A 13,856-nucleotide genomic window follows, 5' to 3' on the forward strand; every position below is an offset into this window, starting at 1 on the left:
CTCCCAGCACCAAAGCAGGCCTGGTGCCGGGCTGGAGCCAGGGGAGTGTGCCGGGGCCTGGGAATGGCTGTACAACACAGAAAGCCCAGGGAGCATCTTCCACAAACTTTAATGCCAACTCGGCAGTTAGGTAATAAAGGCAATGGCAGTGTTTCAGAGGCTCTGTCCAAGCGCTGCCCCTGGGAACCATGGACAGGTCAGAGGAAGCAGCAGAGGGAGTGGCCCTTCCCTCACCATTGCCCCGTGCCCGGCCCCTGGAAACGCTCCCTACCCGCCTGGGGCATGGGGAGGACAGTTACCCTCACCGGTCACAACTGACCCTGACACAGCCAGGCACTGGGTAGTGTGGCCCAGAGGTGGGGACAGACAGACTCAACCTAGCAAAAGTGCATCATTGTGGCAGGGGGTCTCTCACGGGAGTACAGTGCAGAGAGACTGGAGTGTGGGTCACAATCGGAGTGGAGAGAACATCGGTCAAGAGCTCACTTCCCCTGAGAGGCAGAGATGGAGGGACCCCACCTGGTGCAAGAGGCTTGTAAACTCTGAGGGAAGCGCGAGGGGCTTAGAAAGTCTTCGGTGTTGGGAATGAACACCCAGCACAGAGAAGGAGGCAATGGGAGGGGCTCTCAGTATGGCCGAGCGGCCGGCTTGCTCTCCAGGTCTGCGTAGGGGTGTGCCAAGGCCGGGTCCTCCTGCGTGTCAATGGTCTGGTATGCGCTGCGCTCCTGTGATGGGCCAAAGGAGCCTGCAAAGGAAGGCTCCGGTAAGCGGGGCACTCTCCCCACAAGTCCTGCCAGCATCCTGTCCGCTCAGGGGGGAAACCGTGGCAGCGACTCCCACGCCAAGCCCAAGCTGCGGCCTCAGGGAGCCCGGTCGGCTTACTCCCATTAATGGTGGGTCCTGCGTGGGGGGGCCGCCTGGCAGCCCTGGCGTCTGGGGGAACATCCATTTCAAGGGAAATGAGGCAAGGCTGGGAGAGGTGAGGGGAAGGGGAGAAGCGACGTGCCGGGCACTGGCTACGGGCTTTAGGGCAGTGTGAGCCCTGGGGTGACTGCACAGCCTGGCTGCCCCTTCAGAGGGGATGTAAGGGACGGAAAGCGGCTGCACCAGCGAGGTTTCCTGCCCCGGGAAAGGCCAGCAGGAGACAGTGCAGGGGAGAGGTTGGGCAGTCCCTGCGGGGTTGGGGAGGATCATGGCACAGAGCTTGGCCTGAGCAGGCCACTGAAGCCTCACAGTGAGGCTGAGAGGCGGCCTCCACCTCCACCTGAACACCCATAGACCCCGGGGCTGGCCGTTGGTGCCAAAGGGAAGGCTGAGGCCTGCTGGCTTTTCCTGCCGGGCCAGGGAGAAGGGGCAAGCAGGGAAACTTGTTTTCTTCATTCTTTCAAGGGGGACCCCGCAGGGCTGTGGGGGAGGAGGAAGCCAACCTAGACAGCAGCCCCCAGTCACCAGAGCAAAACAAACGGGAGCCCCTCCCCCGCCTTCTCTCCCCTCCCCAGCTCCAACCCAAGGCAGAGGGCAGGGCTGTTGCCCACCCCTGGGAGCAGCAGGGAAGCCAGAGGAGGGAGGCAGGGCTGCGGAGGAATGGGAGACAGGGCCAGAGGAGCCAAAGAAGGGGCCTGGCCCAGCCCAGCCACCTCACCTATGTTGAGGATGAACTCGCCCCCTCGCTCTCGGTACATGTGGTAGACAAAGAGGCAGGAGAGGGGCTTCAGAAGGAGGCTGAAGATGGCCATGCCGGTGCTGAAGCGCTGCGTGTCGCTCAGGGAGTCTCCGTGCGGGTAGGAGATGCTGATGTAGATGATGTCCAGGAGGATGGTGATGGCCAGCCCCACCAGAAACTGCAAAACACCAGCATGGGCAGTGCCCAAAGGGCAGCGCTGAGGCGCAGGCCTCCCGGGGCCGGGAGAGCCAACCTCACAGCAACAAAGCAGGCCGGGCACTCCTGGGCACTCGGGCAACTCTCTGAGACCAAGTGTTGCAGAGCAGGCGCCAGCCCAGGCTGGGAGAGCGAGAACTCGCCCGAGAACTCTCCCACCAGAACCCCACGTCTGGTCCCCACGGCTACCTCCACTCACCCAGCCTTCTCTGCCCACCTACCCGCTCTGCCCACTCTCCCCGTCCCTGCTACAGCGCTCCCCTCCACCCACTCCCCTTTTCCAATTCAACAACACAATTTCAGTTATTTGTATTCCAACAAGGCTCCTTTCCTCTTCTCTATCATTGGAGCCCCTTCTCTTACCCAGGAGTGCACATCTCCCAAGGCCCAGCTCAGAACCCAGTCTTTCCCACCAAACCAGTTCCAACTATCCCCTCTGACCTCCTCCCTTCCTTCCATCCCATCACTCCACACTGATCAAGCCCCTTGGAGGGGCTTCCCTCATTCTAATTGCTTCAGGCATTTATTTTCTTTTTTTTTTCCTGAGACAATTAGGGTTAAGTGACTTGCCCAGGGTCACACAGCCAGGGAATGGTAAGTGTCTGAGACCACCTTTGAACTCGGGTCCTCCTGACTTCAGGGCTGGTGCTCTCCACTGCGCCCCCTAGCTGCCCTAGGCATTTATGTCTTGTCACATCAAATAAATATGGAGCTCCTTCGGGGTTTCCCCTCCCCCAGCGTCTCCACTAGTACAGAGCTGGGCACAGAATCAGTCTCCAAAATATCTGTAGGATGGATGTTATTTACTGACCACCCACAAAGGGCATCAGTGTGGGGACAGAACATTCACGTGTCTCTGGGCTTTCCTTTGTCAAGAAAAGGTCACTAATTTGAGGAAAGCAAGGAAATCTCTAAGTACTAAGGGCAGAGCTGGATTAGGATGGGTTAAGCAGGGGCGAGCCCCATTAAGCCCGAACTTGGAAGGGGCCACCTGCCCAGGCCAGAGAAATGGAAACAAGGGGCTTTCGTCCAGAGCTCCTTCCCATGGAGGCCAACTGATGGTGAAGGCAGCGCTCAAGGCCCACGGGCTCTGCAAAGGGCTTTCAAACTGGAAGTCTGGCTACGAGAGAGAGAAGGAAGGAGAGGGAAAGTGGGGACATTGAAGTCAACTGATACAACTGTTTAGATGGAGGAGAAAGAAGCTGAGCAGGGCCTGCAAGGATAGCCAGAATTAAGCTGTCAGCCCACAGGCATCTTGTCCAGGTCTCCCTGGATGGGGAGGGGAGTCCCACCTTTCCCCAAACCCTAAACTCACCATAATTATGGCATCCAGGGAATCCCGCTGGGCAATGGCCCACACCCCTAGGGCCAGGACGGTGAAATTAGCCCAGGCATAGGAGTTTGAGAATATCAAACAGCCCCTGGCAAAAGGAGGCACAGTCAATCCCACCCAATTCGTTCCAAGGATAGGCCCCTTCTTACCCCCTCATTACTTTTCAGCTCTTTCCCCCTATTATTTTTTTAAAAATACAAGTGAAGTCTTTTCTTTTTATACCAATCATTTTCTTTCTTTTTTTTTACTGAAGCTTTTTATTTTCAAAACATATGCAAGGATAATTTTTCACCATTAACCCTTGCAAAACCTTGTGTTCCAGTTCCCCTCCATCCCCCCCCCCCCTCCCCTAGATGGCAAGCAATCCAACATAGGATCAACAATATCAAACGTTTTTTAAAATCAAACTAAACCAAACTTTCCCTCCCACCCACCTAGACTGAATCCTCCCTGGTAATATACAATCATCTACTCCATGACTATATAAAATATGTGGGCCTAGTAGTCTCCCACATTCTCCCCTGAGGAGGTAAGTCTATTTAATTATCACTTCTGCAAGCTCTCCTCTGGTTTTTCAAGTTACTCTGAGCTTGGGATAATAATTATAATGTATTCAGCATGGTGCCTGGCACACAGTAGGCACTTAATAAATGCTTGGGTTTTTTCCTTCCTTTTAGTGAACTTTATTATATTATATTATAGACATTGGGTGTATAGTCCCTTTGGTTCGCTAATTTCAGCCTGTATCTGTTGAGCATCCACCTCTGAGGGTTGTTGTGAGGATCGACTGAGATCCTATCTCTGAAACATTTGGCACAATGCCTGGCAAAGAGTGGGCTAAATATTGCTTACTATTATCTGAGAACATTTTGTTTTTCCTTGGTAGTCCACCTACAGCTAGCTTATCTTTAAAAAAAAAAAAAACAACTTAAGTTATTGCTTTGTTAACGTGGGTGCTTCCTTTGAATTCTCAGTTTGCTGGAATAATTGTGTACATTTGTTTGTAATAATTTTCTTTCTCTTCTCCTTTTTCATTTCTGGAGCAATCAGGTTTAAGTGACTTGCCCAGGGTCACACACCTAGGAAGTGTTAAGTGCCTGAGGCCAAATTTGAACTCGGGTCCTTCTGACTTCAGGGTTGGCACTCTATCCATGGTCCCAAATTCAAAAATTTGAACTCGGATCCTTCTGACTCCAAGGTCAGTGCCATCTAGCTGTCCCTTGCTTTGAATAATTCTCTTCTTTTCCTTCTCTGTTGTGAATTCACCTTGTTCATTTTTTTTTTTTTTTTTTATCTTGGCCATTTGAATTTCCTCTTTCTTTTGCTTGGATTAAGTCAACTAATGGCTAATCGCTCAACTGGCAGTTTTCAGATTTCTCCATCAGTTCTTAGTTTTACTATTCCCATGGTCTATTATCCAATTTCTCTATGTCACCTCTAGTTTTTGATATGCTTTTTTATTTTGGGTTATTTTGTTTTGTTTTCCTAGCCTTTTTGATTGCATCTCTGATCCTGGATGCTCTTTTTCCAAGTATTCAGAGAGATTTCCTCTGAGAGCTGCCTTAGCTTCCTTCCCCAAGTCCTGTAACGTTCCCGCTTATGATGTCTGCTCCCACAGACAGCCACCCCGACTCCTCCTCAAAAGAAATTGCCAGATGACTCACCATGTTGTCAGCAGCCAGTGCACCAGAACAATGGCCTGGGAGAGGAAAGAGGCAGAAGGGGGAAGAAGACAAAGAAATAAACAGGTCAGTGAGTCTGAAAATCTAAGCAAAAGAAAACCGGAGAGACGAGATCCTGAGGAGGAAGGGGGACGCAGGCTGGGGGAAAAGGAAGGGCCCAGGAGGCAGTCTGGGGCAGGCTCGTCTCAAGCCCCTCTCCTTCCCCTTTCTTTATGGCATTAAGTCCCATGACACGTGGCCAATTCTTGCGACAGTTCTAACCCTGTGACAGCTTATTTGGAGCCCACTGGGGCCTCTGGGGTGCATGGTTGATTTTAGAATTAGAAGGCAGTCTGAGTGACCACAGCTTGGGTCAACCCAATTTTAACAGAAAGTTTGTTTTTGTTTTTACTTCATGAAGATGCAGCTGAATTGGGAAGCTATAGTTTGGGGTTTGATTCCCCTGCCAAAATATAAGTCCCCTAAAAGGCTTTCCACAAACCCCCAGAATGCCAGGAGTGGAAGGTGGGCCGAATACTGGGGTAGGTTCTGGGATGGTGGAGCTCTGTACCCACAAGGCCACAGGGATAAGAGAAGTCCAGCCAGGGGCAGACCCTGCTGTCAGGGACCCGAACATCAGCCCCAGCTCCAATCGGCAAAACCAGGACCTGCAGAAACCCATTCTCCCTCTAACCATGACTCAGTTGTCAACAGGGATGACTTTGCAAACCTTTGTCTAGAAATCTGCAGTGAGCAGTCAGAGAATTTAAATGGAGGAGTGACCCTCCCCACCCTTTTACTAATGAGGAAGTGGAGGCTGGGGGGGGGGGGGCTGGCCCAAGGTCACCCAGTGAGAGGGGCCGGGGAGGACTCAGCAGCCAAGCCTCCTGGCCCCTGCCCAGGATCAGATGGAGCATTCCTGCCTCCTCTGCCCAAGCCCAGAAACCAAAGCTTTACCCCGGCTTCCCAGCACTTCCCTAACTCCTGAGTTCACGCCAGGAGGAACAAGGACTGACTTAAATCTCTCTCCTTAATCTAAGTATCTGAGGGGCTTCCCCTACTCCGAGCCTCTCAGGCAGACTATGAACAACTATTTAAATGAGACTGACGCTTACAAAATAAGTCGGGAAGACCCGAGTTCCAATGTGACCTCAGGCACTTCCTAGCCCCGTAACCCCGGACAAGTCGCTTCACCCCGTTTGCCTCAGTTCCTCATCTGAAGAAGGAAATGGTGAAGCTCTCCGTGATCTCTACCGAGAAAACCCCACACGGGGTCATGAAGAGTTGGACCCAACCGGAATGACTCAACGACAAAAGAAAGTTGTATTTTCCTTGAAGCTGAGCATCCTGGCCCTGCCGCTCGCTCCAGGACCTCAGGCCAGTCCCTCCCGTCTCAAGTCCCAGAAGCTGGACTGAAGGGCTTCTTGGGTGGCTCCTTCCAGTTCTAATGTAACAGTTCTAAGGCCACCTCTGGTCTCAAGACCCCGTTGCCTGTGATGGGGAGCTGGCACCTGGTAGATATTTCCAGATAGGCCCGGTCCACCGAAGTTTGCCTTGGAAGCAGGCCAGCCCAGGAGCCCCTTTTACACGCTCTGTCCTGGCCCACTGGGTTGGGCCAACGGAACAGAAAGCTGCGAACCTCTCACCAGCAGAGGAGAAGTGACAGGTTTCCACAGGTCCAGCTTCCAGTTTGGGAGAGCCAGGCCCTCTGCTGGGGCTGAGCTGAAGATCCCTGAATGGCTCCTTCAAGGAGATAAGCCCTTTCCCCTTTCAGAAGTCTTCAGAGGAGGATGGAGGAAAATTTATTAGCAACATAAATTTGAGAACCAAGGAGATACAGAGTTTTTCTACACAGAAACAATGTTTTTCTTGGCTATAGATATAAGCATGTATGCATGTACATATACAAATCCACGGACATTACATAAAGAGCTGGGTCTGTACGTCTATTTCTATACGCACACATATGACGCATGCATTTGCCAGCTAGGAGTGGGAGCGGAGCCCAGGGAACGCCAGTGGAGGGGAAGGGCAAGATGAAGAGTGAGTTTTCAATAACAAATAGTTTCCTTGAGTTTCTTTTTTCATTTTTGTTGTTTTATTTTTTCCCCTTGACAGTTTTCAGACTTTCCCAAGAGCTTCTTCACCCACAACACTCCTGGGAGGCAGCTCGCTAGGTTGGCCAGGTAAGATTGTCTCCATTTTAGAGAAAAGAACAGCACAGTGAAGGGAAGCAGGAGACGGGCACCTGGTGCTGTGACTTGCTGCACCTCCAAGCACCCTAAGCTGGTCTGACGGCAGCTGGGCTGAGGGTGCTTGTCCAACCACGACAGGGCATGGGCTTTCAGGTGACTGGAGCAGCCCAGGGATGGGCTGGGGGACCCAGGTCAGAAATGGGGGGCACGGAGGCAAAGAGAAGGAGATGAACTAGGAGAGAAGTATCATCAAAGTGGAAGTGGGGGGCAGCCAGAAGGCACAGGGGATAAAGCCCCAGCCCACTTTGGGCACTAGAGACATGATCCTGCTCAACCCCAACTGTCTCCCAGCTAAAAACAAACAAACAAAACTGAGAGGGTCAAAAAGGCTGAGGAACGAGAGGGTTGTCAGCTCCAGCAATCCAGAGACCGTAGGCGCACAGATGCAGAGCAGGAAGGAAGGGCCATCAGAGGTTACTGACTCTAATCCCTTCATTTTACAGATGAGGAAACTGAGGACCCGAGAGTACTCAACTTACCCACAGTAAGCTTAAAGGCCCCTGGGAGCACCATAGTGCCCAGAGCGCTGGGTCCCAGGTCAGGGAGGCCCAGGTCTGAGACCAGAGACATCTGGCCTCAAATCCTCACGAACTTTAGGACACAGGGCTGGAATCCGTTAACTTCTATTTGCCTCAGTTTATCCACATGTACAACGGGGGTAACAGCAGCACCACCTCGTGGGGTTTTTGTGAGCACCACTGGAGATAATATTTGTGAAGCACTCGTCAGGACACACAGCAGGTGCTCCAGTTCTTCTCAAAGCTGACATGTGAAGCCAGGGCTTTCCTCCTACACAGGCCTCTTCCCCACTGGTGAGCTCGGAGGGGGAGCAGCTTCCACAGGCAGGGAGGCTTGCGGGCATCCTGCCGGGGCCAAGAGTTGGGGGCAGGCGGCAAAGACCCTGTCTGTGAAAACAACGGGAGACCCAGGCCCGAGCTCCAAGGGGTGGCAGCCTTCGGAAAGAGAGAGGGAACACTCAAGGAGCTGCCCCCAGAGGAGCTGGGCGGTGATGAGAGCCAGGGCCAGGGACGAAGGAGAGTGGGGTCCCGCTGAAGGCACTGAGGGGGGCCAGAGGAGAAGCCTGAGGCACCAGGAGAGACGGAGGCGGGGGGCCTGTGGCCGGGACAGGAATTTCAGATGTTCAGAGAACACCTGGCGGTCACCTGAGTGTGAGTGTGTGGAGGATGTGTGTTCATGTAGGTGTGTGTGTAGGGTTGTGTGTGTGCATGTATGTGAGGGCACACGTGCAGTGTGTAAATGTCTGTGTGCACATGTGTGTAGGGCATGTGCGTGTGTGTCTGTAGAATGTGTGCATGTGTGTACATGTATGTTGCTCTGTATGCAGAGGGTGTGTGCATGTAATTCATGTGTGTAGGGATGTGTGTGCGCGCGTGTGTGTTTGTGTATGTAGGGGGGACTGAAGATGCTGGGAGGCCCCAGTTTTGGAGGGAGAGGTCCCCATGTTCTCCTTGAAGTCAGGTACGGGCAGAGACTGGGATGACGAGAAAGGAGCGAGGGAGTCAAGAAACCCATTCCTTGAGAACAGAGCCCTTTCGGGGCCCTGTCTCCTCCGTCGGGACGGGGTGAAGCCCCGATGGGAGAAGGTGCTGGGGGGCAGTGAGGGCGGCCTGGAGAAATGCTGAGTGGGCCGGTGTTCCCCCCAGGGGGCAAGCCAAGCCCTGGACCCATGCGAGGGGGAAGGGGGTAAAAGTGCAGACTTTCTGAATGACTAACAGACCGTAGAACAGGGTTTGAGGGGCACAAGGGAAGGGGAGGCCAAGGCTCCGGCTTGAGACACCGGGCCTCAGGGCCTAGCTCTGGGTCCCGGACAGATTCCTTCAACAGTCCTCATCTGTAAGAGAAGAACAGACTGCCCACTTCTCAGTCATGGCAGACCTCAAAGAACAACATTTGCAAAGATCATCCTGCTGACTCTTAGCCTCTTTCCTAATGGGCCCCCCCAGAAGCCAGGCCTCCTCCCAAAGTCAATAAGGGAAGCCCCAAGAGGCCCCAACTCTTGACTCAGAAGGTCTCTTCCCATGTAGGGGATTCATGGCCCCTCGGCATCCCACAGGAATGCCAGGAAACACTGGCCAGACACAATACTGAGCCCTCAGCTCAGACTAGCCTACGGAGCGGGGAGCTCGGCCAAACGGTGGTTTTCCCGGCCTCGGCCTCGGCTGCCCTGGGAGAAAGCCCCCGGCCAAGCTTCCTCTACTCCTCTAAGGGCCAAAGGAGATGCTATTTGGAGGCCCCGGCAACCTTAAGGGCCACAAAGGAAGAGAGGCCCAACGGGGTCAGGTTCTCCTGGGTCACAGGCCATCGTGAGGTCTTGGGAACACGGCTGAGTTGTATCACTCATGTCTGACTCAATGTGATCCCACTGGGATTTTCTCAGCAGATTTACTAGAGGGGTTTGCCATTTTTTTCTCTAGCTCATTTTACAGATGAGGAAACTGAGGCACACAGGACAAAGTGACTTGTCCAAGGTCACTCAGCTTGTCAGCCTCTGAGGTTGGATCTGAACACAGGAAGGCGAGTCTCCTGAATCCAGGCCCAGCACTCTGTGCTGCTACCCCTGAGGCGGTTGAGGGATGCCAGAGTGCACAGAGGGCTGGGCCTGGAGTCGGTAAGACCCCGTTCATATGCCACCTCAGACCCTTTACTATCTCTGTGATGCTGGGCAAGCACTTCAGCTCTGGCTGTCTCAGCTCCCTCATCCATAAAATGGTATAACAGCACCTGCTTCCCAGAGTTGTTGTGAAGATGGGATGAGATATTTACAAAGCACTGAAACAGTGCCAGCACACAGTAGGTGCTTAATAACTACTTGTTCCCTTTTCCTCCCAGCTCTTTTGGCTTGGAAATCTGTTCACAGATGCAGTTAACCTCCAGCGCAGCCCCCCACCCTGGTCACGCATAGTACTGAAGGGTTCTCCATGTTTTTCCCAGGAAAAATGGCGGCATTTCTTTTTGTCGGTGAGCTTGTGGGAGGAGAAGGGGTTGCTTTACATCTTATTTCAATCTTGTAAAGAACAAACAAGCCAGCCCCCACGATAGACGTCCTGCTTTGTCTGAGCCCATGCCAACGGGAAAACGGCTTCTAGAAGACCACCCTGTGTACCCAAGGGCCTATGGGTCGTGCAGAGCTTAAATCGTGGCTCTCCACCTGAAGCTACTAATCCAGATTGCCGTCTGACTAAGGTCACTGAAACCTTCACTACGACCCTAAAGACAAAAATAATTTTATTTTTCTCAAGGCAAGATCATCAGTTACCAGTTTCAGTCTCCTTGCCTGCCTCCTAGAACTGACTCAGGGTCAGGGTCAGCACACGTCCCCATGTATTTGTCTGATGAGGGCAGGGACTAGGCCTTCCTCAGGCCTGCAAGCCGTTCTCCCTTTGGGGGGGACTAGAACTGGCACCGGAAAGAGCAGGTATCAGTGATGGTGGCCACAACCCTCAAAGATCTGATCTCTGGGCACTACAGTCTCCTTCTGCTTCCTGTCTTCTGAAACCAGCTCCCACCCTAAGCTGCTTCAGGGGGCCCCGGCAGTCTAGGAAGCTGCCTTTCCCTCCCTCCCAAATGGCCCAACGTGGCCCAGCCCTGCAGATTACAACCTTGTGCAGACCACCTGTGTTCACAGGACACTGTGGTCTGGAGAGTGCAGAAGATGGCGTCCTAGACCCTGAGTCCTGGAGACTCACACTCAACCGCGACCCTGATTCTTCCCAGCTGTGGCTCTGGGCAAGTCTCCTGTTTATCTCAGTTTCCTCATCTGCAAGATGGGGAAAATAATGGCCCCTACTTCCCAAAGTGGCTGCGAGGATCCAATGAGAGAAATTTGTTAAGTACTTTGTAGCACAGAGCCTGGCACATACCAAGTACTATATACATGTCAGCTATTACTGTTGATGTTATATATTTTTTCTTTTAAAAAGTTTTTTATTTGTTGGTGGGTTGGTCCATTTATTTATTTATTTTAATAGTACTTTATTTTTCCAAATACCTGCAAAGACAGCCTTATTGATATTATATTTTTGTCATTCTTGGGTAAAAATACTTATCACTCGAGCCAGGAAACACCTTAAACTCCAATACTGGAACAAATGGGTTCTTGACCCAACTGGGCCAGAGGGCCGCCTTCCTGATGAATAGCCCAAATCTCTGCCTGTTTCTAAGAGCAAATCAGCAAGGCCTCGGGGTTGGCCCTAGCCCAGAGGAGGGCGCCACGAGTAAAGAGACTCTCCCAAAAGCAGCATTTTTGGGCACAGTCACAAGTAGAATTTTTAACATGGAAACAGATCTTTGTTAGTCATTTAACTTTCATAACCTGGTCTGCGTAAACAGTGGGGACAATAAGTAACCAGAGCAGTAAACAGTGGGGACAATAAGTAACCAGAGCAGTAATTCGACACTGAAAGTAAAGGCTCCAGGAAATGGAGAGCGTCCTTCCTGGCCAGAGAGGCAAGAGAGGGAGGCAGAGGGTCTCTGCTGGGCTGGGCCATTCACTGCAATCCTGTGGTTAGGGTTCCCTCCCCCACCTTCCTCTTCTCCAGAAAGTCCCCGTGGGAGGTGCGTCAAGGAGCCCAGGACAAGTGCCCCGGCCTGTGGTGACGGAGCCCTCTGCCCTTCTCTTTCCAAAAAAGTCCATCCAGCCTCCAAGTCTCAGTTCCTTCTTCCCTCCATCTGTTTCCTTCCCTCATTTCCAAATCAAGTCAAGAAATCAACACGTATAAACACCAGAATTCTCCCCCTCTGTACCCTTTCTCCCCTAACTGCTTTCCTTCTGCTCCCCAGTTTTCTTTTTGTCTCCTCACCTCCCGGCCACCCAAGTGGCTCGCCTACCATTCTTCCTTATTCCACAGGACAGCCCTGACTTCAGTTATGGCGACTCCATCTCCTTCCAACCGAGCCCTTCCCTCCTCTCCCTATACACCCCACACCTGCCCTTACTCCTCCACTCCTCATCTCCCTTAGGACTCCACTGAAGTCCGTCAGCAAGCATTTCGTGAGGGCCTTCTCTGTGCCGGGCACTGGAGGTTCAAAGCAAAGCAGAAAGAGCCTCTGACCCAACGAGCTCATATCAGGGAAGCAAATCTCTGTACTAAAGAGCTAAAACACGGGGATGATGGACAGAGGGAAGGGGCTATACTGAAACCAATGGGCTGGCTGGGGCAGCTGAAGTCAGGAGGACCCGAGTTCAAATCCACCCTCAGACATTTATTTAATATCAGGAAACCAGCTTAGTTAGCCTGCTTTCATCTCCCCGTGCTTTATTACTCTCCCTCACATCTCTGGTCCCCAGTTGTAACAACTCTAAATCTATGATACATTGCTTTAGCTAGATTACCTTCTTTGAGACTCACAAAGAAATCTTGGGAGGAGGGGCTACAGATATTAAAAGATCCATTTTGCAGATGGCATGATTAAGGCTCAGGGAAGCTAACTGATTTGTCCATGATGCCAAGGCTAGTGTTGGAAGCAGGACTGGAACCCAAATCTTTCTCATTCTAAGTCCAGCACTCTTTACCTCAATAAATACATGTATGTGTGTATAACATATATGTACATGTATATGTGTGTGAACATGTATGTGCATATTTACATAGATATAAAGGATAGACACACACGGAGTTATAATACACATAGAAAAGACGGTTCACGAATCTGCTCTCCTTATGAAAAGATGGATGTAAATCCCACTTCGGAGACCACGAATGTTAGTGGAAGATGATTCCTGCAACAGTCTGCAAGAGGTTACAGATGCCCTAAAATTGATCCGCTTATGTAGTTTTTTAAAAACGAAGAACAAATGAATGCCCAAGCGGCTCAATTTTTAAGCAATAGCCCGAGTTTCCCGCTGCCCCCTCCTCATCTGCTTCAGTAAGTCCGGCAAACCTTCTGCTAGCTGCAGGAAACAGGGCCGTATAACGGGGAGGGGTCCCCTGGAGCCCAGGCTGGATGGCGGAGCCCACTCGGGGTTCGGGCTCCAGACTCCGGGAAGACGTTCGGGGCGGATTTTCTAAGAACGCGTATCTTCCAGCCGCCTCTCCTGCGCCCGCCGTCACCCCTACGCCGCGCCTCCCCGCTCCGCCTCCCCCCGGCCCTCCTCGCCGTCCCGCTGCTCCCTAAATCCCCCGCCCGCTCTCTCCTCTCCGGTTTAGCTAAGATCGGAGAGCACTGGACTAGGGGTCGGTTCCCTGCCTCAGTTTCCTCGGCCGCGCCCAAAGGCCCCACGGCCCCTTCCGTCTCTCAGGGACCGCTCGGCTCCGGCCTCCTCTCCCAGGCGCTCCCTCCCTCGGTGACCCCCTCCCCCCCCCCCGGCGGCCTCGGTTTGTCCCTCTCGGGGCTCCGTCCCCGGCCTTACCTTGAGGTTTACGGCGGGCAGCTCCATCCCAGGCCGCGTCGGGAGCAAGGCCGGGCTCCGGCGAGGGAGAAGCAAGCGGCGGCGGAGGTGGCTGCGGGGGCTCTGGAGCTACCCGGAGAGAGTTGGGAAACAAACTTTCTCGGCCCCGCCCCGGGCGTCCCCCTCCCCCCAGCTCCGGCTCCCGCCGCCGGGCCACCTGACCCGGAGACTCAGCACGTGACGGCGAGTCCAGGCTGGTTGCTAGGAGACGGCGTCGGCTTGTCCCGCAGGGCTCCCTCTTCCCCCTCCTTCCCAGCTATCCCGCGCGAGCCCCGCTCTACTCCCACCCCGGATCCAGACTCAGCGTTGGGCGGAGACT

The 13,856-nt window shown here is 53.1% G+C and overlaps 1 protein-coding gene across 1 annotated transcript; it reads right to left on the bottom strand.

Moving 5' to 3' along the window:
• Positions 1–92: 92 nt before the first annotated feature.
• Positions 93–13,623, bottom strand: AGTRAP (angiotensin II receptor associated protein). Its single transcript, XM_031962854.1, has 5 exons — positions 13,499–13,623; positions 4,877–4,911; positions 3,195–3,300; positions 1,643–1,841; positions 93–745 (listed from the first exon to the last, which is right to left on the bottom strand). Exons 1-5 carry the CDS (start codon positions 13,523–13,525, stop codon positions 627–629), a joined length of 486 nt encoding a protein of 161 aa, XP_031818714.1. The 5' UTR covers positions 13,526–13,623; the 3' UTR covers positions 93–626.
• Positions 13,624–13,856: the final 233 nt, after the last annotated feature.

This window comes from Sarcophilus harrisii, chromosome 3, assembly GCF_902635505.1.
Source record: "Sarcophilus harrisii chromosome 3, mSarHar1.11, whole genome shotgun sequence".
NCBI classification, from domain to species: Eukaryota; Metazoa; Chordata; class Mammalia; order Dasyuromorphia; family Dasyuridae; genus Sarcophilus; species Sarcophilus harrisii.

Excerpts from the sequence above, each read along its gene's own strand:
- AGTRAP (XM_031962854.1), bottom strand. The coding sequence starts at position 13,525 with ATGGAGCTGCCCGCCGTAAACCTCAAG. Across the intron at positions 3,301-4,876 it reads CACTGGCTGCTGACAACATG|GGGCTGTTTGATATTCTCAA; the intron begins GTGAGTCATCTG and ends TCCTTTTGCCAG. Across the intron at positions 746-1,642 it reads CGAGTTCATCCTCAACATAG|GCTCCTTTGGCCCATCACAG; the intron begins GTGAGGTGGCTG and ends CTTCCTTTGCAG.